The sequence below is a fragment of the Acipenser ruthenus genome, chromosome 2 (assembly GCF_902713425.1).
Source record: "Acipenser ruthenus chromosome 2, fAciRut3.2 maternal haplotype, whole genome shotgun sequence".
Lineage (NCBI taxonomy): Eukaryota > Metazoa > Chordata > Actinopteri > Acipenseriformes > Acipenseridae > Acipenser > Acipenser ruthenus.
In genome coordinates this window covers 94,244,234-94,268,167 of record NC_081190.1, presented here as the reverse complement: position 1 = coordinate 94,268,167, position 23,934 = coordinate 94,244,234, and the positions used below count along the sequence as shown (strand labels likewise).

Here is a 23,934-nt window from a genome sequence, read left to right as displayed (position 1 = left end):
ACACGAGTGGAAAAGCTTTCAGGCATTTTTAACATTGTGATCAGAGAGAGAGAGTGATCTGCTTTCCACAACCTTACCATATAATGTGGTATTACGCTGTACTGATATAACAAACTATGGGTAATTACTTTATATGAATTATCATGTTATGCCTGAATGTAAGAATTGGCTTTCTGTGGTGGTGTACTTTTTTCTTTCAAGTAGCATATATCTATAATCATTTTTGCAATATATTTTAATATAAAATGTATACACTATTGCAGTTTTGTTAGAGGATACATTAGTTTATATCTAATGTAATCACAGTTTTACATATAGACTGCCCCTGTTTTCATTTACGTCGCAAATTCTGGGCCGCTTTGCTTTTCAGATAATGTCCCAAATTCTGGGCCGATTTGGTTTGCAGATAACGTCCCAAATTCTGGGCCGCTTTGGTTTTTAGATAACGTCCCAAATTCTGGGCCGCCTTGGTTTTTAGATAACGTCCCAAATTCTGGGCCGCCTTGGTTTTTAGATAACGTCCCAAATTCTGGGCTGCTTTGCATTTTCGAATTCAGCCCAGTTTTTGGGGACTCAGCTGACAGCCGAGTTTCTAAGTCATCCATGCACAGTTTACCATAAACTGGATTGTGAATTCCAATAAAAACCAAAGCGGCCCAGAATTTGGGACGTTATCTGAAAAGCAAAGCGGGACAGAATTTGAGACTGTGATTACATTAGATCTAATACATCCTCTAACAAAACTGTAATAGTGTGGAAGACATACATTTGATATTAAAATATATCGCGTAAACTATTTAGATATATGCTAAACAGTACGCCATTACAGAATGCCAATTCTTACATTCGTGCATAACATGATAATTAATATAAAGTAATCGCCCATAGTTTGTTTTTAATGGTATATTTTAATGGTAAGGTGGCGGAAAGCAGATCTCTCTCTCTCTCTCTCGCTCTCTGTGATTAGAAATGCCTGCACGCTTTTCCACTCGTGTGACGACATATTCATGTGGCAGAGATGGACCAATCAAAACGCGAGACTGTATGGGGTTCCTACCTCGAATGTAATTTCCGATACAACTCCACCCCCACGTCCCCCCCCCCGAATTTTTTTTTCTTCTCTGAAATGAATCTCCCTGGAGCAAAACTGAAAGGTGCAACAGTGAACACTCATTTCCAATACAGAATGTAATCACGTATACAAATGCCAGTAGTTTCCGATGCAAACAAATAACAAAGAAAATATTATCTTTTTCCTTATACACTGCATACAAAATTTGCTATCTGGAGGAAAATCGATCAACCCAGCACAAACATGACCTGGATATTCTTTTTGATTAATTTCACCATCGTTGTGCAAGGTAGGTAGCATCCCGGTTCTCTGTGTAGTGGATAAACCATAAGGAAAACTAAATACATCCTGGCACCGCTAATAGGTCTGTGACTGTATTCAGTTTATTTCTGATTTTTTCTGTTTTAATTCATTCTAGACTTTATTGTTCATATCTGTGTGTTCATATCGCAATTTAAAAAGGCTTTTTTTCTTTCTTTATTGAAATACTGTACTGTATTAGTACGCTTTATTTGAACTGGCATAAAAGCAATGCTCTACGTTCTTGACTGTGAAAAACAACATAGCCATGCATTACACTTGTTCAAAGTAAGTACTGTAATTGAAAATCAACATTTTCTAACTGCAATTCTTAAGAGCTATGAAGTATTGTAATTTCACAATAACACAAATCACAAGTTACCACAACATGTTACCAATACTTGTATGCGTGTTAAGTTGGTTTTAAAATCGATTATGACGGATAATGCATGTAGTTATTTATACAGTGTTATTTATTAGTAAGGTTGTGCTACGGTATCTATTAATTTCAGTTTTTATGAATGCTACGTTGGATTAGCCCATGCACGTGTGTGTGTGTATGTGTGTATCATATATATATATATATATATATATATATATATATATATATATATATATATATATATATATGCATGCCTAGTTCCAGCTGAAAAAACAATATCCTTCAGTACTTAAACGTAAAAAAAGCTGTACAATGTGCCAGGGTTAGGCTATGTGCAGTATTTATAATCAAATAATAACAAACCTGGTCTAAAAAAAAATCTACAATTAAAGTTTATGGGTTTGTTCAATTAAATACACCGTGACTGGGTGATTAAAAAAAAAAAAAAAAAAACTAACGACATTCGTGTTGAAAAGTTAAATGTTGGGCCGATAACAAAATAATACAAAGAAACAACTTACTAGTATTACAGGTTGTACGATTACTTTTCTTCTCTATGTGGCAGCCCATTATACTTTAATTCCTCAAAAAAGTTTTGAAGATTCGAAAGACGTTGACAAAATCGAAACAACCTATGGTGAGATCAAGGCGGGTTTAACACACACACACACACACACACACACATTATATATATAACAAAAAATAAAAACACATGCAAACAAGTTGAATTATTGTTCAAAAACGTCACATTTATTATCTAGATATATTTATTTTCAAGTCAAAGCAGTGTTGCCAGAAAACCTCTGAATGCAATAAACTAGAATTGTACCTAATACCTCTATAAAAATGTGGCGAGTGAAGCTATACGGTATTTATTTATTTATTGTGTGAGGGATCAGGTTTGTGTTTTTCTAATTGTAAACGCACACAATTAGGCGGGTAAATGTTCAATATCACCTAAATTTGTTAAGAAACAATTCATGCCAACTAGGCACTTGCTTAATTTGTCTAGTGCCTGCTACTACTAACTGATACGCCGGAATGCTGCTGCTTGGAAGGAGAGAAATAGGCGTTGTACAATGACCAATGTAATTATGCGCCAGAGACGAGACGGGGTAAAATGAATTCCCTTTATAAAACCATTTAAAAATACACATTCAATCAAAGATCACAGAATAACCCACTTCTCAATCTATAACTGCTACTACAAAATAGCATGCACTATACAATAGAATACATATAAGACAACAATACAATTAATACATCAATAAATTAAAGCATGAAATAAAACTGCTTAGATAGTAATTAAAACACTAAGAAATCCCAAATAAACATGAATGAAATAAATCTGAAATAATGGGTTCACCAGTCGCTGGGTCATTTTTGCCCAGTCGACCACCGCACCATTCATCTGCCAGGACAGGCTAGGATATCGCATAGCACAGCACAGCACGATAGAGCTGTTGTCTGCTTTTCTTCTGCCACAGCATACAGTATATAGGATAGCAATCCGCGATTGCCCATTACAACTAATTAAAACACCTGTGTCTGATTAACAACGATTGAATGATTAAAAGGGGTTAAAATAACATCAGTTCAGGAGCGCTAAGTGGGCGTCTACAAAGTGTATTACATGGCTAAATTGTAAAATCACTGTCAAAAACAAAACAAAAAATAAGCTATAAAATAATATTTGGAAGTTACCTCTCATTAAAAAAATAACTTTCAAATTGTTTTCGTTTCTGTAAATGTTTTTTTTTTTTCTTCATTTTCCAGAATATATATTCACTGACTGGCATAACATGTAAACACTGTCATTACAACTAAATTAACTTTCTGTGCAACAAGTACCATGGCCCCACCTGTGCCCCTCTCTCAAATTATATGCAGCACTGGGGGCCCTAATACCCGCTGCACATGAAGTGAACATATAATGTTGTGGCAGTCAAAGTGATTCTAAAGTCTGGAGACATTCTATAGAAATCAGTGGTCGCAGCTGCCAACTAGCATGATACTGCAGCTCATCCACTGTCTTAGTAAAGGAAGGGCTTGCACATTATAATACATCTTGTCAAAATAACTGATAAAAAAAAAAAACTTGCCCATTTCTTACCTACAGATTACCTTGAACAGAAATGTAAAAACCTTTAGACCTGGAGGAAAAACCTCTGATCTGGCAGCATGTCAAACCATGGCACAGAGTTATGTAGGCTGCTATTACTTTCAGCATATATATATATATATATATATATATATATATATATATATATATATATATATATATATATATATATACACATATATATATATATATATATATATATATATATATATATATATATATATATACACACATATATATATATATATATATATATATATATATATATATATATATATACACATATATATATATATATATATATAATATTTTGTACCAACCCCCCCCCCCCCCCCCCCAGAGCTCAGCTGTACGGAAGAAACAAGTGTGAATTTCAAACATAATAAAAGTAGTAGGTATGTAGAATCACAATACATGTAAATGCTATTTATTTTGGCCTTTGGCCATACCCTGTGTACCAGTTGGGTCTGAGATGGTCAGTGGCTGTTTGTCTGTGTTTCTAGTGACCAGTGAGGTTCCAGAAGTGCCAGAGATAGCTGTATACCTCGGAGATGCAGTTTCCCTGCCAGGGGTGAAGGACAATCAGACCAGATTGATTGAGTGGACATTTAAGAACAGCAGTGGATATTCAGAGGATGTTTTTACCCTTTACTTATCGTCGCCAGACAGCCCTGACATCTTTGCAAAGTACAAAAAACGGATATATGTCTTTCCAAACGGTTCATTCACTTTGAAACATGTGGACTGGAGAGATGGTGGCAACTATGAAAGAAAAATTGACCAAAAGCACAAGCAGCAGTATTGGCTCCGCATTCTCGGTAAGTGTTTGATGGAAAATAAAAACCCAGGACCCCCAAAATATGTTATGGGCTTATAAAATGTTACTACCCCCAATGAAATCTGAACTGCAATTTTTTAAAAATGTATTCATATATTACAATACTATGGGTCACCTAAATATTGGATAGCAGATCATAAGTATACTGCAAATTATATCACAGGTGGTCTGACATTGACTTTCCAAATTTATATATGCTGCAGTGTACAGGGCACTGTCCACTTTTCATACAGGGACACAAAGTTTCCCTTAGACATCCTAGCAAAGTCACTAACTCCTAAATTCCAGGAAAGACCAAAACACATAATAGTTACACTAAGAAGAAACATCAAGTGTACTTGAAGACAACTAGTGGATTTTTATCCACTCAGATTTCTGTTATCTCCTTGTACACTGGCTACACCATGTAGTTATTGCTTAAATATGTTTCAGTACTGTACAAAATATATTAAAATATATTGGTACATGTACTGTATTAGTTTTGGATTCAATTATAATCTTAAACAACATACAGTATGCAGTGGTGGAGTTGGAAAAAAATTACTGGGGGAACCGTAGGTGGATGTTTATTGCCGAGTGAAGTGAAAATGCTAGGGGTCGAGACACCCCAATTTAAGGTTTGCGAAGTGCTTATATGAGATTCAGAGGTACTTCTTTATAATGTCCCTTTAATACAAAGCAATGAAAAATTTAAAGGCAACATAGTAAATATGTCAGTTAAGAAAAAATTAAAATAATCATTTTGTTTTAAATTTTTACTTTACTATAGAAAAATTATAGAAAAAAAATCATAGTTTTCTTACATATATTAGAAAACGAATCAGAACCGTCAGCCAATCAGCTTCCAGCTTTAGCGGGATGTAATAGATGGTAGATGCCCGCTGGAATGTCTCAGCACCAGCTGTGAATCAAATTTTAAAATCAATCCTTGTGTATACCTGCTTTTTTAAAATTACATTCCTGCTTACAGCTAAACTGACAGCATGACAGACTACCTAAACTCTGTCTATTTATGTATATTTTGATATATCTGGGCACGTATCAATACCGGAGTGGGTACATTTACCATCCTCACGTACAACATCCGATCCTGCTACTGCTACAAAACCCTAGTACTACAAGTAATAATACAGAAAGGCATATAAACGTATCAGAGAATGAGCTTGAAAACCTAGAACTGCAAAGAAATGAACTAAGAACAAGACAACAAACCAAATGGTCAGTATCTGTTTTTAAGAATTGGTAAGTGGAAAAGTATTTTGATACTAAATTTGAAACTGATGCTGGTCTTGAGACAAGAGAAATTATGTCTGTAATGTAACAGGACAGCAAATGTTCCGCAAAAACACAATTGGTCTACAATACTATCATCTGCTGGATCCACCAAACAAGACTCAAAACCAACTAATCAAGCAGTGATTCCTCGAAAGGGAGGTGGTCCCAAGCGGAACTGGAGCGCGTAACCTTTGTGCACGGTGGCGAGCACCCAGGTGTTCAAGGTGCAGGCGCGCCAGTATTGTAGTTGGTGTGCTGAAAAGGGTGTCTGAGACCGCAAGCCTTCAGGGGCCCTGCTGGGGCAGCTGAGGTTGTGGCGGGGCAGTTTGAGGCGGCTGCCTAGGGCGGTGGCCCTGGAACCGCCTCCTGGGACGCTGGTGAGTGGGCTGGCCATGTCCTGCGTTTCCTCTTCCTGTGGGAGGGGCCGATTGTTGGCTGCTGGTGTGCCCCATGGGCGATGCCTTAGTCACACATTTTCTGTTATTTATTTATGTTGTTTAGTTATTTACTTGTGCTGTAGCAGCTATATTTAAACAAAATACTGTCAAACCATAAATATTTTTTAACTCTGCAGAGCTGCAGAGGCATTAATATATAAAGTGTCTTATGGTCAGCACCTCTTTTTTGAAAAAGTTTTGCTGTACATAAATGCCTTCAAGAATATATATCTATATATATATATATATATATACACACACACACACACACACACACACAGAGGTCGTGTTAACGCAAAATTTTGCGTCCTAGACACAAAATAAATCCATTGGATGGAAAAATATTTTGCCTTGCCTTCACGGGACGCACTGAATGGGAAAGGGACACAGACGTGCACATTCGTGGTACTCTATTACACAGCAGCAAAATGACTGTAAAATGCTTGCTTGTTTGAAAAAAACTGTTCTGGAATATAACAGCCTTGATTAAGGTACACTCCAGTCCTGTAGGTGGCAGCAATATGCCTCATATTTGGCTTACACAGCAAGATTAAGACGGATTACTTTTAGACGTTTCTGGCGCCAGGCCAGTGTCTGTGACAATATGGCAAAGCAGTTGTCAATTAGAAGTTTTTTTGCTAAGCTGTCAGCATCTTCTGACTTTACAAGTACAGCAGTCTCCGCAGAACACCTCCTAAGAGAACACTTCGCCTAAGGAAACACACTTTGGGTGAAATTGATTTTTCCCGTTGTAAATGATCAGGCTACAGGAACAGGAACTTTGCTTAAAAGAACACCTTCACACCGATAGCGATTTGTTCACAACTGATACAGTACTGTTTTGTGACCTGATAACTCAATATTATTAAATAGAAATTAAAATGGTTTATTCAGTCTTTTCAAAAGCGACTTGTCATCACGAGAGTGTCTTGAGGCACATCGATTGGTTTATTAAATCTTTCCAGAACCGCCGTCATATCATTGACTCATTTTGTATTTTAATTTCCAAGAGTGCACCTCATCGCTACAAAATGGTATGTAAACAAAATGGTGAAATGCGCCGCTGTTTCTCTTGCTACAAAAAAGTTGGAAATTGTTTGAGCTCTTGAAAAAAAACCTGAATCTGACACAAGTCCTCGAGCAATTTGGTGTTTCCTGTTCTGAAGAGTTGCTTCACCATTCTGTTAAATAATGTGCATGTCTTATTATTATTAATATTATTATTATTTATTTCTTAGCAGACGCCCTTATCCAGGGCGACTTACAATCGTAAGCAAAAACATTTCAAGCGTTACAATACAAGTAATTATGTATTGTTGCTGCATTTTTTTAACATGTGTAGTGGTGGTGTGTCAATTTAGTTTGACAATTACTTTCTTAACGGTATGTCTGTTACTTTATTATTATTGTTTATTAACATACACATACTTATTCATTTCATATGTTGATGCAAGTGCATCATGACAAGTAATACATATTTATTTATTGATTCATATTGTGTCTGGTGGTCAACTCCGTCTTAGAGAACACTTTGCTTGCTTCCCGAGGGGTGTTCTCTTAGACGGAGACTACTGTACTACAGTGACAGCAAACAAAAAATACGTTCTTATAATTCTGAATGGGAGATGAAGTACCCGTGGCTTGTTTATCGAGATGACAAGATGTGCTGTAGTGTGTGTGTTAAAAAGCTGCTGGGCAAAAAAATGTATATACACACAGATGTACAGATGTTCAAGAATATTCGCTTAAATTAAGACACAGACACGGTGATGCTGCTGTTGTTATTGGAATGCAGAAAAAGATGAAAACACACTTAGATGAAGGCAACAAACACTGCTTAGAATACTGTCTCGTTGTCATGGTTATCTGGTCAGCGACTAATCCACATTCAACATTTTCGAGAATTATTATATTTTGTGTGCCCAATTAATTGATTGCTATTTGGAGGCTTAACTGACTGCAGTAAGTCTTAAGACACAAGTGACACAAATAACTCCAGAGCAAAAGTGGGTATTTAGAAATCCCCCAGGATAGGGCCCTAAATCTTAATGTGTAAAACTTAGAATACAAAAAAAATAAAATGTATTTTTTTTGTTTAATTTCCTTGCAGAGCTTCCTGGTCATCCCAGCATAATTAAGAACCAAGATGTCCTTACTTGTAATGCCACTGGTTACGATTCAGTGACCTGGACAAAGGATGGTAAAAATGTCCCAGAAGACTTTGAGATTTCAAACAACACCCTACAACTCCCTTCTAATGCATCTGTCTCAAAACTCTGTGGAGTGTACAAGTGCCAAGCCCAATCCCCAAAGCACAACAAGACAGCAGATGTTTTAATAATTGGTAACTACATGTAGGCCTTGCAATGATAATAATTGAAAGTACACTATCATATCAGTTGCAAAATTGTACTTAATATGCTTTTTTTTTTTTTTTTTTACCCCTTTTCACTGATATGATCACCTCAGGAGTTAACTCGATTGAATCACAGCTGGATTGCAATCAGCCTTGATTGCCTCGGCATTATTGCCCTGAACATAGATGGTTGATACAATCCAGGGGGATTCAACAGTCCTGTGAAAAACCCTTTTAAAATCCAGGGGTGGCTCAGCCCCACAGTGCTGAAAGAGTTCATCATTTTATTTTAAAGGAATGTAAATGCTTTTTGTTTGTATGTGATTTTTAAATGTTCTTTTCTTGTTTAAGTTTTTTCAGATCAGCAGAAAGCCGTTGTCATTACAGAGATGTGTGCATTTGTTCTGGACTTACTATCTGTGCCATCCACGATGATGCAGTTTCAGTTTTTCTACAATTTGATACCAACAGGCATGTATCAAGTTTTGCTTTTCAGTGTTCTGTTGATGCGTTTCAAGCTGTACGGTATAGTAGAATCTGCTAACCAATGTCTGTTCTACACAGTGAAAGTGCTACCTATATAAATCTGATTTTTCTGTCATGTCATATCATGGTTTTTATAAATTCCCTAGCCTGAAAAATAATATTTTACTTAACAGTGCAGAAACTCATTTGGGTGTAAGATTAAGAAAATATTTCGACCAGTGGTTATTTAGAGGTAACATTTATAAGATGCTAATTTAACTGATTCGGCTAGTGCATAGGTAGTAAATAAATAACATTTGGGGTACAACTGCACTTGTGGAACATCTTGCTTATTAGCATCTATTTTTGAAGAGGGGTGATTACCTATTCAGGGTTTGCAATGTATTTAGTGAAGGAATTTGATTGGAGTTAGCAAAAATGCCCTACCCCAGTCTGGTTCCTAGAAGACAGATACATTTTTGGGTACCACTAAATGTTAGATGGCTGCTTGTTAAAGATAATATGCTTATATTTGAAGAGGGATGGGTGTGGTAAAACAAACAACAACAGAGTGACAATTCTATTATTCACAGATGTGCTTTCCTTTTAGGGTGTGGTCCTTTGAATTGGTGGTTGTTTATTGGTGTCGTGGCAGACTTTGTTTCCCCTATTTTAAACATTGTTGGACTGAGCTTATGGATACATGAAGGTAAATAAAAACTGCCTTCAGTTATATTGTTTTCTTTTGATATTTCAGTAACAGTTGCAGATCCTGATTATTTTCTGTATTATGGAAACTGATTGAGCAAAATCTAACAACACCCTTCACTTTAACCTTGTACAGCTTCCATATTGCGGTCTTGTGACCTTTTTCGATTTTCAGATGATACAAACCTAATGCTTTGACATACTGACTTAATGTTTGATACACAACTGTATTCAATGATTCTGTAGGTGAATTCCGATTGTACTTTTACAAGCCAAATGGACTCCTCTCGTTTGTACATTTTCTTGTGTTCTTATGTTCTTATTTCTTTGTCATATAATGTACTTTTCCTCTGTTTTAAAGACTTCTTTACAGCTTTACATATGTGCATTTGTGTTGGCAGATTACTTCACAGCTTTAGTGATTTTAATGGTGATTGCTGTTGCCCTCTTAATCCTATTAACCATAAGAAAAATAAGACAAGGTATGTCCTTCATTACTTCATATATATTTAGATTGAGCTGGAGTACACACAAGTGCAGGGGTATCAGCCTCACAGTCATCTTCCGATCTCCAATGATAAACTAACTACTAGTGAAAAGATTGTTATACATGTAGCAATTTGACTGTAAAAAGTGACAGAGCGTGGCCGGAGGTTGCTCTTTCGACCCAAGATAAACAGTTTTCCACTTTAGGTAGAAAGCTGCAGTCAGTCAGTCTGTTTTTATGAACCCTCTGATCTCGGAAGGCTATTTTTGGACACTGGATTAGCCGATAGGGCTGCAAGTTTCAATCTAAGGGTTTAATAAAAGGTGATATAGAAATGTGTTGCTGTTTTATTATTACTATGTAGCACAAACCAACAAATCAAACTGAGAGGTGTCCTGGAAAAAAATGTTAACCCTTGAGGAGTTTCTTATTACTCAAAAAAGTAAAAAAAAAAAAAAATCTGAAAACTGAAATATTTGTGGGTAGTTTTTCCACCACATTTATAAATTTCCAGAACATATTTTTAAAATGTTAATATTATAAGCTATATGAGTTGTATCCACAATGTTTATTTTTTCCCCACAGTCAAACTGCCACTGCCACACGGTGTACTCAACATTTTCCAGTATGGCACCACAGTATCAGTCATCTTTTTAAACATTTACAAAGAAAGTAAGTATAAATAGATACATATTATAGAATTTACTTTTTCCTGTGATTTCCTACTTTTATCAACTCCTGGGCAAAATGGCATACCTGCTCGTACCAGACAGTTTATTAATGCCAATAATAGAACAGTCAAACTTTACATTAGTAAACTACTTAGTTTAAATGCTCATGTTGAGAATACTTTGTTTCACAATGCAATAACACATTTTATAAAATGCTGGATTGTAGATGAACATTACCAATAAGTAAGTATGGGGAAAAAGTAAAGAGCTATCTGAAGACCTTAGGCAGAAAATTATTTATTGTCATAAAGCTGGAGAAGGATAGAAGATAATTTCTAAGCATTTCAGTATACAATTTCAACTATTGTTTCTATTATCAAGAAGTACAAGACTCATGGTACTGTCACAACGCTCCCACGGTCTGTCACCAAGAACAAATAGAAGAATTGTGAGGAAGGTTAATAAAAATCAGAGACTGACTGACAAAGATATTCAAAGTGAATTAGGTGCAAGTGGGGCTGGGGTTTCCATTTCAACCATAGGTCAAGTATTGCATGGTGAAGGTTTCAATGGTCACAGGCCAAGGAAAAAGCCACTCAGGAAAACGTCACTAGGACAGTCACTTAAAGTTTGCAAAACGACACTTGAATGATGTATATGAGTTCTGGTCAAAGGTTTTGTGGAGTGATAAAACAAAAATCGAGCTATTTGGTCACGCTGATAGTCGTTACGTTTAGAGAGTCTGGTGAGGCATACAAAGAAAAAAAACACCATACCTACTGTCAAGTATGGAGGTGGTAATATCCTTTTATGAGGCTGTTTTTCCTCTAATGGCACATTAAATTTAGTTCCAATACATGGTAAAATGGATTCCATAGCATACCAAAAGAGATTGGCCAATCATCTGAAACCCTCCGCTACAAAACCTGGTTTAAAGTGCAACTGGGCGTTCCAACACAACAACAATCCAAAGCACACTTTAGAATGGTTAAAGAAGAATAAAATCAAAGTTTTGGAATGGCCTAGTGAAAGTCCTGATCTGAATCTGATTGATAATCTTTGGGATGAGTAGAAGAAGGCTGTGCACAAGAGAAGTCCTCGGTATTTGAATGAACTGGAACAATTTTGCATTGAAGAATTGTCAAAAATCACTAAAGAATCATATCAAAAGCTCATTGACAAATATCCTAATCATTTAAGAGTGGTTATTGATAACGGTGCCTCAACTAGCTACTAATTTCATTTTCCTTGTCAGAGTATGAATACTTTTGAATTAGCATTTTTGCAAAAAAATGCTGAAAGAAATAATTGTAGACATTTATTTCTTGTAACTTTTTCCTCATACACAAAAGCAAAACTTTTGCTACAAAAGATTTTTCCTATAATTATGTGTGTGTGTGTGTGTGTGTGTGTGTGTGTGTGTGTGTATATATATATATATATATATATATATATATATATATATATATAGTGATCAAGCTGGACGGACCTTTGGGTTCGTGCCCCAGAGATAAAAACTTTGATTTTAAGTGCTTCTGGACACTTTTATTCACAACACAAAACAAACAAACAAAAGCCTAGCTCAAACATAGAGCACTCACTACACACATATGCAGGTCCCTGTCTAACGTGCAGGACAGCTAAGCTGTTTACCTGACATATAACACCAGCACAAAACACTTTAAAACAAATTTTTGTAAAACAAACAAACCTTTACAACTGTCGGGCTCGTCACTCAACAGCAGCAGCCTAAAGCAGACTGACTGCTTCCCTTTTATACCCTGCACCTGACTCTAATTTTCAATAATTGCCAGGTGCAGGTGATAATTAAAAATTAACCAAAACAATAAAATTAAACAGAAGCAATTACCTTGGCAGGGAGACTTTAACTCTGTCCCTGCCATAAAACAAAACAGTTTTATATTACAGGCCCCCCTGTCCTGCTACATCCGTCACTATATATATATATATCAGATTCATTGAGCCCAAAGGAACACAGTTAAATACAAATTAGAAGTATGTTAAAAACAATTGTTCATATGTGAAATAATAGGTTAGAGTACTTTGCTGTCACTTTGCTGTACTTTGCATATCTTACAAATAGGGTTGGGATGGATATTGCGGTATACAGTAGTCCATTTGTAGAATGTTTTTTCAATGTGCTTCCATTACATTTAAAGGAACAATTTTAATAACATCATTGGTATTCTTGCAGATCCTTGCAGCTTCTTTATGAAAAAAGGCCTCCCTTACTTTTTAACACTAGTAGGCTTGATAGTGTTATTATGGGCTAGCACCCTCGTCTACTGTAAGTATGCTTTTTTAAGTAAACATCCAAGTGTTTTTATGTTGAATTTTAAAATATTCTGCCTCTTACAAATCGTGCTATTGAACATGTATGACTCACATAACTGTGTTTACTCTTTTATGTACAGTGGTAGCAGCTGGTAAAAGGAAGTATACCAGGACAGCAGAGGATAAGGATAAGAATGAGCCATTACACAGAGAGGATTCTGTTCTCTAGTTAACAAGGCTGGAGTGCCTTTGATGTGTGTCGGATCGTCACTACGCTTGTTTATTTTTTGTAATTGATGTTTTTGTTTTAGGACGGCCCCCCTGTAAACTACTTTTCTTAACTTTTATGTTTAACATATTTCTATAACAGTACGGGTTTGTGTGTGCTGTAATGGTATACCTTATTCCTTTGAATTTAAGACACCCTCGAATTTAACTCTTTCATGCATGGCGACCTGATATGGGGACGGATAATAAAACTCTACTATTCTTTATATGGGGACATATAGAAGATGCAAATGCACAATGGCCTCATATGAGGATGCCATTTGTTCCCATATAAAGCACTGAAAATTTAAAAAAATTATATTACAGATATATTTATTATGTGTCCACAACTACTTTCTTGCAGCTGTTTTCAATATTTCATGCATGAAAGGGTTAAGATGCAGCACAAATTTTCCACCCTCAATTTGACGAAAAAAATAAAACATAAAATAAATATGCATTTACAAAGATACAACCTCAATTATGCATATGGACACAGTTTGCAGCCGTCTGCTGTCACAATCGTGATTACTCACACCTGTTTTTCTCCCAATTTGTGAACTGTGGTATTGCTCATGTCAAAAAATACGGGGGTCTGATCAACATTTCATAAGAACATAAGAACATAAGAAAGTTTACAAACGAGAGGAGGCCATTTAGCCCATCTTGCTTGTTTGGTTGTTAGTAGCTTATTGATCCCAGAATATTATCAAGCAGCTTCTTGAAGGATCCCGGGGTATCAACAACATTACATGTACTGGTACTGTTTGTTAGAAATGCTGAAATTGTAAAAGCTTATCTTCAAATTCCTCAGGAAGCGAATGACGGTTTGTGGTGGAGTGTCCCGTCCCTTTGTTTATTATTTATTTATATTATGAGTTATATGTTTATATGACAGTGAAAGCCGATTATTATTTGTTGTTATTTTGCATTTTAATCATAAAACCTTGTGAGGATGCGTGACTGATCAGCTACTGATTATTTAACTAGCTGACAGTCACGCATCCTTACTAAACTCGTGCAGACTGTGGCCGAGGGGTAATAAGATAATTAACAGCTAGTTAACCCCTCGGCCAGAATATAAAAACCTGCAGCTGTCCACGCTCAGGGGGGAAAGTGTCAGAGGTGACACAGGTTTTGAGAGAGGAGATTAAAAAGTAAAAACAACTGCTAAGCTTGCTGGTTTTTACACCAGCACGATACTTATTTGTTTATTTGTTTGGTCAACGTGCCTTTTTGTTTAGTGTTTTGTGTTTGTTCAGATCTTTTGTTTTGTTATTATTTAATAAAAATAGCTGAGCACCATAGTGCTCAGTTTCACCACCGCCCTTCTTTGTTTATGTGTTGCTCCTTCCTGGTCCATGACGTCATCATTGCAACCACTCTGCCACATGGTTCTTTGAAAATGGCTGCCTGTATGTCATGAATGATTTGACATCGGGCAGAACGTTTTGGTTCGTCATTTCTCGGCCGTTTGTTTACTTGGGTATTCACGACTTTTGCTGGCGATATTAATACATGTATCACTATGCTGTACTTGAATTTAAGACGCAGAATATTTTTGAGAAGCAAGAAGGCTGAAAACAAGTGCGTCTTAAATTCGAAGGAATATGATATTCAGTGTGAGGTATGAAAAGCCTTGTGGGAAACACAGTCTAAGGTGACGGTCCTGTTTGCATGCCTTAACCCATGAAAAATTTACATCACCTAGTGCCTTCTACAGTAATTCTAGGACACACCCAAAAAGTTACTGCAAAGAAACTTATATGAATGAAATGAAATTATGAAGGCTGTCAGTCCCAGTATTCTCCAGACATGCTTAAAGCCAGGTAAGGCAAAATGTGTAATAATTTAATAACAGAACAACCCAAAACTAGTCAGAAGGGTTGTTGCAAACACCATACATTAGTTAGGTGAATATGAAAATAGCAATGAAAAATGACATTAGAAGCTCCTTACTCTTTAACATTACATAGTCCAAGATTAATGCTCATCATGGTCTGTGAAAACAGCAGTAAAAAGATCTAAATAATAAACAATGTTAAGATGGGACAGAATTTATTTTCCCCCTTTGGACTCTGCCTATATAATTGTACAGTTGGCACTGCCTTATCGGGATACTGATAATCTGGATTTCTGCTTAAATGGGATACAACTCTGGGAGACAGTTCTTCCCAATGCTATTTATGTTGTTTAATTGGGACATCACTTTGTTTAATTTGTTTAATTTTCAAATGATGACCAGAGATCGCTTTTCAGAGCAAGACTGGTCGCGTAGCAGAGTACAGTGAGTACGTAATTACACTGTGACTTACCTAAATTGCGTAAACCACGTTGACCTCTTGAAGCAGGAGGAGTCTCCTGTGGTTTCTCAGGCTGCTGTTGCAAAGAAAGTTGGCATGTCAACATCGCAACTGGAATTAATTTTCTTTAGGAATAAAAAAAAAAAAACATTGACTTATATTTAAAATTATGTATTTAACATTTAATCATAATGTGATGTGATTTCATTATTTTTATTTTCATTAAGAATCAAAAAAGTGTGACAAAGGTCTCTCAACTGCCTCTCACTTATTTGGGATATTTTTCCTTCTCCTGAGGCGTCCCGATAAAGAGGCGCTGACTGTAAGACTGAACACATAAGAGTCGTTTTTAAAATATCATCTGCACTATTTCATTATTATTTAGCTTTTTTAATGACTTGTTATTGTTTTAATGTTAAACAATGAAAACCAATCATTTTACTGGCAATTGTATTTAGATTACACATCAGAAAGAGTATAAAAAAAGCCTATACCATCAAATATTGTACACAAAAGATCCATCCTGTCAATTTGTATTTGACAAAAGCTTGGTGAGTTTCACTCATATCCAAACTGAAACGTGTTGCCAGACTTTTTATGTTTTTCTCACCAAGGCACACATGATCACTGCCTGTGGCTTCCATGACACAATCTATGTCCTGAAGCAGTCATTTGTTCCTGTCATCCTCGGGCATTAGTCGTCGGTTCATGTTGTCCACAACTGACTGGATCAACTGGTTCACAGATGGAAATGTCCCACCTTCCTTTAGTTCCACTTGCTAAGCCTTTGTCGAGTCCAGTCTTGGCCTCCTCTTCATGTTACCCGGGACATGTTTTGTAACTTTCTATTCTTCTGATGTACATTTTTAAGTATTCTTGGCCCTTTGCCAAGTGACATTTCCATGCAAGATTCTTCAGTTCAAGCACAAGGTCGCACATTGAGGCCAACATAAGAGCAAAGTTACTGGTTGTTAACTTGGCAGAAAGTCCCTTGAATTTCTTTTGTTCAACAGACTTTCTTGCTGGGTTTTGTGCTTCTGAAGTAAATTGATAACAGTATACGATGCCCAAACTGCAGAAACATATCGGTAAGAGGAGGCAACCCAACGAACCCCAAATATTCAATCTTCTTTACCTTGGTTGATAATACATTTGCACATTGCTCCAACTGATTCACATTTTTTGGAGATTGTACGAAGCACAATTGCACTCAAAATGATTCACTCCCCCACCAACACTGGTAAGGGCATGTGATGGAGTACACCCTGCCCCTGTATTATTATTTGTATATATGTATGTTTTGTATTATTATTATTATTATTATTATTATTATTATTAATAATATTATTATTGTTATTGTTATTGTTATTATTGTCATTGTATTTGTAGGCTGGCGGTCGAGCACCGTCCGTCTATTATTATTTACTGTTTGAGGCAAAAGAGTCGGTCTTGTAATATGTAGTCGTGGGGATGGGGTTAAAACCCCTTCCCTAGAACTCTTGTGGGAATGTGGCTGGAGCCATAATAAGGTAATTTTTGAATAGGTAATTAAGGCTCCAGCCACGAATATAAAAGATCCACTCTCGGCTCAGAGCGTGGTTGGATGTTCAGAGGCGGAACTAGAGCGAGAGTGAAAATTAACAAAACAAAACGTATAGGATCAGTGAAGGCATTTGCCCAGCATGACCTGTATTGGCTGTTCGATTTTTGTGTTCGTGATTTTGTTTTGTTTAAATATTTATTTTGCTCTGTGAGCACAGTGTTTTTTTGTTTAAATCTTTTACTTTATTTTTGTATTTAAAATAAAGACGGCGCAAACACCATTGCACCCTACCTGCAGTATCTGTTTCAGTTCCTGCTTCTGGCCTGATGTCACCGCACACATCATCCTGTCACAGGGCATCACTGATAGCTAGCTCAAGCCTGTTATTCAGCCATCAAAATGTCTATATAAATTGTATGTAGGCCAATATACTCAAATATACTACTCAAAACATTACCCCCACTGCACGATTCCTAGTCATCAGTAAGTATGCAGGCACGGTTTCAATCAATTAATCAACATATTACTTAATGTATTTGATAGTACAGAAATAGGCAGATATAACTAGAAGCAGCTTTCCTAGACCACTGACAAAAAACGAGAAAATAACCATCAAGGTATGGGATATTGCCGTCAGGCAGTAGGAATTGGCTGAGCTTTATAGCAAAGCTGCCGATAGGCCTCTGCGCGAGCTGACGTGTAAGCCCGCCCCCCTGGAAGCTTACATTATGCAGCGCGCAGAACGCCCTTTCTCTTTTGCTTCAGGCCGTGAAGACTTCCGGAGCGATCTCGCTGCTTGATGGTTATTTTCTCTTTCAGGGAACCGGGGTTGCATGTACAACCTATAATTCCCTTTCAAGTCGAAAATAACCATCAAGGTATGGGAACAGTGTACCCAAGCCGTCGCAAGGGAGGATTCTCGGCAGTAGGACAGACTTCCGTCATAACGCAACTGCGTAGGCAATACATCTACGCATATGTGGAGCTGCGCCTCAGTGTCTATGCTCGCAATGACACCTGTACTAAGGTGGAATAGTCAACACCATATTGTCAACCACTCTATATGTCCGCATCCTGAGGCGTCATAGAGTGTAGCACAGATGCTCCAAATAGTGGAGCAGAGGAATCCAGTACATTCAACCGGTAAAACCTCATAAAAGTATGAGGTATAGCCCAACTGGCTGCAGCACAAATGTCAGACACCGGCACCCCTCTAAAGAGGGCCCAGGATGTCACCATACCCCTAGTGGAATGCGCCTTCAACTGCCCTGGTGGCGGAAGGCCTGCAGATTCATACGCTAATTTAATAGCTAACCAATGGGAAAGGTGTTGTTTAGACAACGGCTGACCCAAAGTCCTAGAACCATGGCATATGAACAACTGTTCTGTTTGCCTCACAGTCGATGTACGGTCAATATAACACCTCAATGCCCGCACGGGGCAGAGCATGTGTAACCGTTCTTCCTCTGGGGAAGAAAAAGGAGGAGGATGGGACGTCATCAACTTGACTGGTTGGTTCATATGAAACGGGGATATGACCTTGGGTAAAAAGGCCGGATTTGGACGCATGGAGACTTTAGAACTGTCTCCTACTAAACAAGTATATGATGAATGCACTGATAGTGCATGTAACTTGCCCACGCGTTTGGCTGATACCACTGATAGCAAAAACGCTGTTTTCATAGACACAAGCTTCATATCCACACTGTGGAGAGGCTCGAATGGTGCCTTGGTAAGGGCTTCTAGCACCACGTCAAGGCTCCATGACGGTAAACTGGTCGTCCTAGGAGGTCGCAAGCGTCTTGCGCCTTTTAGGAATTGAGATGCCAGAAAATGACAACCTGGTGATAAACCGTCAATGCGTACATGGCAAGCCGATATGGCGGCTAAATATACCTTAAGTGTAGAGGGAGATTTCCCTTCATCTAACAGTTTCTGTAGAAACTGTAATATTACTGCCATAGGGCGGGATATTGGGTCATGGCCCTCAGCTAGACACCAATCTTGAAACAACTGCCATTTGTACGTATACTGTGACCTAGTAGAGGGCGCTCTGGCACTCTGAATGGTCGAAATCACCGCTGTCAAGAGCCCTAAGGCTGACAGGCGTTCCTGCTCAGGGGCCAAGCCCATAGCTGCATGAGCTTGGGGTTCGGGTGCCATAGCCCTCCTTGGGCTTGGGACAATAAGTCCGCTGGCAGGGGAAGCTCCCTCAGGCGACCGTGCAGCAACTGCACCAGACTCGGGAACCATATTCTCCGAGGCCACCGAGGAGCGATCAGAATCATTGTCGCTTGCTCTACCCTGACCTTCTCTAAGAAGGCGGGGAGCATCGGAATCGGTGGAAATGCATATAGGAGCCCTGGCGGCCATTCGTGAGCCAGTGCATCGACTCCTAGGGGGCTGTCGAAGTCCTTCACCGACAACCATTGGGGGTAGTTCGTGGTCTCTCGCGAAGCGAAGAGATCTACTTGCGCTGTGCTGAACCACTCCCAAATGCGCTTTACCTGAGGGTGAAGACACCATTTGCCCGCAAGAGGGCCTCCTCTGGATAGGAGATCTGCTGCGTGGTTGACTCTGCCCAGTAGATGAACCGCCCAAAGAGAGGTTAACCGCGGTTGTGCCCATAGCAACAACCGCGCTACCATCTGGTGGAGACCGGGGGACCATAGACCGCCCTGGCGGTTGATATATACCACAACCGTGGAGTTGTCTGACCGCACTAACACGTTCATGCCTAGAAGCATCGGCAAAAAGTGCCGAAGGGCTAGGTCCACCGCTCTGAGTTCCAGAGCGTTGATGTGGGCTGACCTCCAGGGTCCTGACCACACTCCACGGGTCCCTATCCCGTTCCAGACTGCTCCCCAACCTTGGTTGGAGGCGTCGGTAGTGATGACTTCCCTTTGGTAGATGGGACCTAAGCGTACGCCCTGGTGGATGTTCGACAGAACTTTCCACCAGCGTAACGCTTCCCAGCAGGTTCGGGATACCCTCAACCTGCGGTGTTTGTCTTTTCGCGGATGCAGCGCGAAGGCATTGAACCAGGCCTGCAGAGGTCTCTGGTGTAGTAAGCCCAAAGGAAGGGCTTGCGAGGTGGCAGCCATCAACCCCAGCATGCGCTGACACAGCTACATGCTGACTGTTTCTCTCAACCTGAATAGGGAGAGACACCGCTCCATCGAGGCAACTCTTTGTGTCGACAGGGTCGCTTCCATGGACACAGAGTCCAGATACAGACCCAAGAATTCGGTCTGTTGGCGCGGCATGAGGCGGCTCTTTTCTGAATTGACCTTCAGACCTAGCCGCCGAAGATGATCTGTAACCAGTCGTCTAGATAGTTCAGCAGTCGGACACCTTGAGCCTGCAAAGGAGCAAGAATAGCATCCATACATTTCAAAAAGGTTCGAGGAGCTAGTGACAGGCCGAATGGAAGGACACAAAACTCATATACCCTGCTCTAAAATGCGAACCGCAGATACTTCCTGTGACCCGGGCAGATGGGAACGTGAAAGTACGCATCTGTCAGGTCCACGGTGGTGAACCAGTCGCCTTGTCGGACTGACTGGATGATGTGCCTGTGCGTAAGCATCCTGAACGACAACAGCCGTAGGTATATGTTCAGTACTCGCAGATCTAAAATAGGACGGAGCCCGCTGTCCTTCTTGGGCACCAGGAAGTATTTGGAGTAGAACCCCTGATCGATCAGAGCAGGGTCTACTTGTTGAAAGGCATGCTTCCTGAGCAATGCCTGTATTTCCACATTCAGAGCTGAGGACTGAACCGAGTCCCTCACTGCAGTTACCACCACTCCCCGAAAGGGGGGGGGGGGGGAGGTTTAACCGGAACTGAAGGGTGTACCCGGTGAGTATAGTTTTGTGCACCCAGATGTCGTCGGTGCAATATTGCCAGAACTGGAGCTGTGGGACAGTGTAGGGGTGGGTCAACAGCTGCCTGGGTTCCTCAGTGCTGTTTTGGCTGCGCTCGTTCACGAGGGGCCTGGCCAGAGCCACGAGGGCGCTGTCTGCCACCTCCTCTAGGGCGCCACCCCACGCGCTGCGGTCTTACAAATGGAGGTTGACCGTGCGCTGCTGTACTTGAGGGAGAGGTCTTAGTAACCCTGGGCGCGGCTGGTGCTACGGTGGTGTTCTACGCCACTGGTGCTCTTGTGGGCATTTAGGCTGGAAGGGCTTATGTGGCCACATCTTCGCCATCTGCTGAGATGCCTCCAAGGCTTTAGCAGAGTGATGCAGCATCTCCTCAACTGCTGGGCCAAACGTGTTCCCTGGTGTAATAGGAGCATCTAATAATGGGGCCTTGTCAGGCTCCTGAACTCTCGCCTGCGAGAGCCAGAGCTGCCTTCTGGTCACTACCAGGGATGCAATGCTCCTGCCTTGAGACCGTGCATTAACTGGGCTATCTTAACAAGGAGTTGAGCGACCATTGCCAATTCCGCCCGAAGAGACACCGATGGGTGCTCCGGGAGATCTTTCACCAGCGCCGCCTGGTAAACTGTGAGGAGGCTGGCCACGTTGGACAACCTAACCGCCTCTGTAGCCACTGAGTATCCCTTTTTTAAATGAACCTCCGTGCACTGTCTATTAGGACATGCAGGATATTTAGCCAGACCCGAAAGCGTCGGCGTTCTAACCAGGGCTGCAAAGGCAGCATCAACTGGTTGGAAGGACGCCAGTCCAGCCTCACTCGCTCCCTGCATGGCAAACGTGGAAGCCTTCCGCGAGGTTGCCGTTGAAGAAGCTGGAGCCCCCCAGGTGGACTGTACCTCCTTAATAAAATCAGGGAAGGCCTGGAGCATCCTGGGCTGTGGAGACCATGCAGACGGCGACTCAAACAGTGACCGCCGAGGTAGTTCCACGGCTGGCCACTCAATCCCCAGGTGGCGAGTTGCTCGCTCCACCAGTGACCACAAGGGATCATTGGTGTCCAGCACCTCCAATTCACTGTCTTGCTCTGAGTGCTGGGAGGTTAGTTCAGCTTCCACACTGTCCTCCTCAAGGAGAGGCTCCCCTTCTGAAGCATCCCTTGAGATGGCATCTACGTCCCACATCCCTTGGGGTTGTTGGACAACCGGGGCGGACAGAGGCTGTGGGAGAAACGCCGGCTGGTTGGCAATCGGCTCATGGTGCCATGTTTGCCAGGGACATGAGCAACGATTGCTGACCCATCATCACGTCCATAAACTGGGACATTTTTGACGTGAGCTCCGCCACGCCTGACTTCTCCCTGTAACGTCTGTCCCGATGAGGGGAACGGGAGTGTCCCCTACGGTGGAGTGACACGGAGTGAGACCGTGACCGGCAAGAGCATTCCCTGCGAGGGTAGGGACCTCGGGGTTGTATAGACGGGCTAGGAGAACGTTCCCGGGCACGTCTATGGTCTGTAGACCTCTGACCAGCTGTAAGCTGGGAGGGGCTCCTGGATATCTGCAGTCTGACAGGCGGAGTCGCTGTAGACGACGGCGGGGCAGACAGTGTGTGAGACGAACCTGAGGAGGGGGAGTGGCTCCCAACTGCTTTCCTCGAAGAGTGCGCTGCTGAAAATTAGCGCACAACGTGCAGAACGACCTGTCTGCCAAGGCAGTTGTGGCGTGCTCTGGTCCCAGGCACGGTACACAGTCTTCATGAGGGTTGTTCGCCGGCAATTTTGACTCGCAGGTGACGCAATGGTGGAACCCAGACATTCTTAACCCTTTGCAGTCAATTTATTACGTGCGCGTCAGGCGTGTCAGGTCCAATTTATTTTCACAAGCGCAGTTAATTTTAGACGCGCTGCTTAAAAGTATTTTTTCCACAGTCAAATGGGTTTAAAAGGCCCTGCATATCAATAAAACACTCACTAGGCATCTCCAGCCCTGCCCCACCCTTTTGTTCGCTATAACTTTCACATATGCTAATAAATAAATAATAATAATAAAAATAATAGTCGTACATACCGATCAATCATCTCCTGATCACTTGTTTTATCATCAAACGCCTCAATAATGCGATCCAAGTCATTATTTTATTACTATAACATCTCAAAAAAGCTCTGCAAATGTCTGTGATATTCTCTGAGCGCTGATGCAGTACCATCCAGCTTGTTTCCTTATGACCGCCCCTTTCTGATGCCAGGGACAAGTATGACTATTCATGAGATACACCCTTTTTTTTTGGCTTGTCTCGGCTCCTGTTGCTCCCACTCTGCCATTGAATGGTTTTCTCGGCTTTTTCCGTAGAAAAAAACGACTAAAAACCCGTTTTTTGCGTCTTTTTGATGATGTCGGACAGGGTCCGACATTAGACCTGATAGGAATAATTGCAATGTCGGACCAGGTCCGACATAGGACCGCAAAGGGTTAAACACCCCGATCGCCGAAGTGTCGGGTGTCAATGGGTTGCGCCAAGTCCTGAGCGTCG

The 23,934-nt window shown here is 40.3% G+C and overlaps 2 protein-coding genes across 2 annotated transcripts in view; both read left to right on the top strand.

Annotated features, from left to right (window-relative positions):
* Positions 1–23,934, top strand: part of LOC131702136 (uncharacterized) — a 283,941-nt gene that overhangs the window by 38,363 nt on the left and 221,644 nt on the right. The window lies entirely within an intron of this gene.
* Positions 1,132–17,811, top strand: LOC117408980 (uncharacterized). The gene is made up of 9 exons (XM_034014465.3): positions 1,132–1,361; positions 4,380–4,694; positions 8,537–8,770; positions 9,134–9,253; positions 9,858–9,956; positions 10,357–10,437; positions 11,028–11,114; positions 13,329–13,421; positions 13,549–17,811. Exons 1-9 carry the CDS (start codon positions 1,316–1,318, stop codon positions 13,635–13,637), a joined length of 1,164 nt encoding a protein of 387 aa, XP_033870356.2. The 5' UTR covers positions 1,132–1,315; the 3' UTR covers positions 13,638–17,811.

Coding starts and splice junctions, on each gene's coding strand:
- LOC117408980 (XM_034014465.3), top strand. CDS start 1,316: ATGACCTGGATATTCTTTTTGATTAATTTCACCATCGTTGTGCAAG. Junction 1,362..4,379: donor TTTCACCATCGTTGTGCAAG/GTAGGTAGCATC, acceptor CTGTGTTTCTAG/TGACCAGTGAGGTTCCAGAA. Junction 13,422..13,548: donor GGCTAGCACCCTCGTCTACT/GTAAGTATGCTT, acceptor TTTTATGTACAG/TGGTAGCAGCTGGTAAAAGG.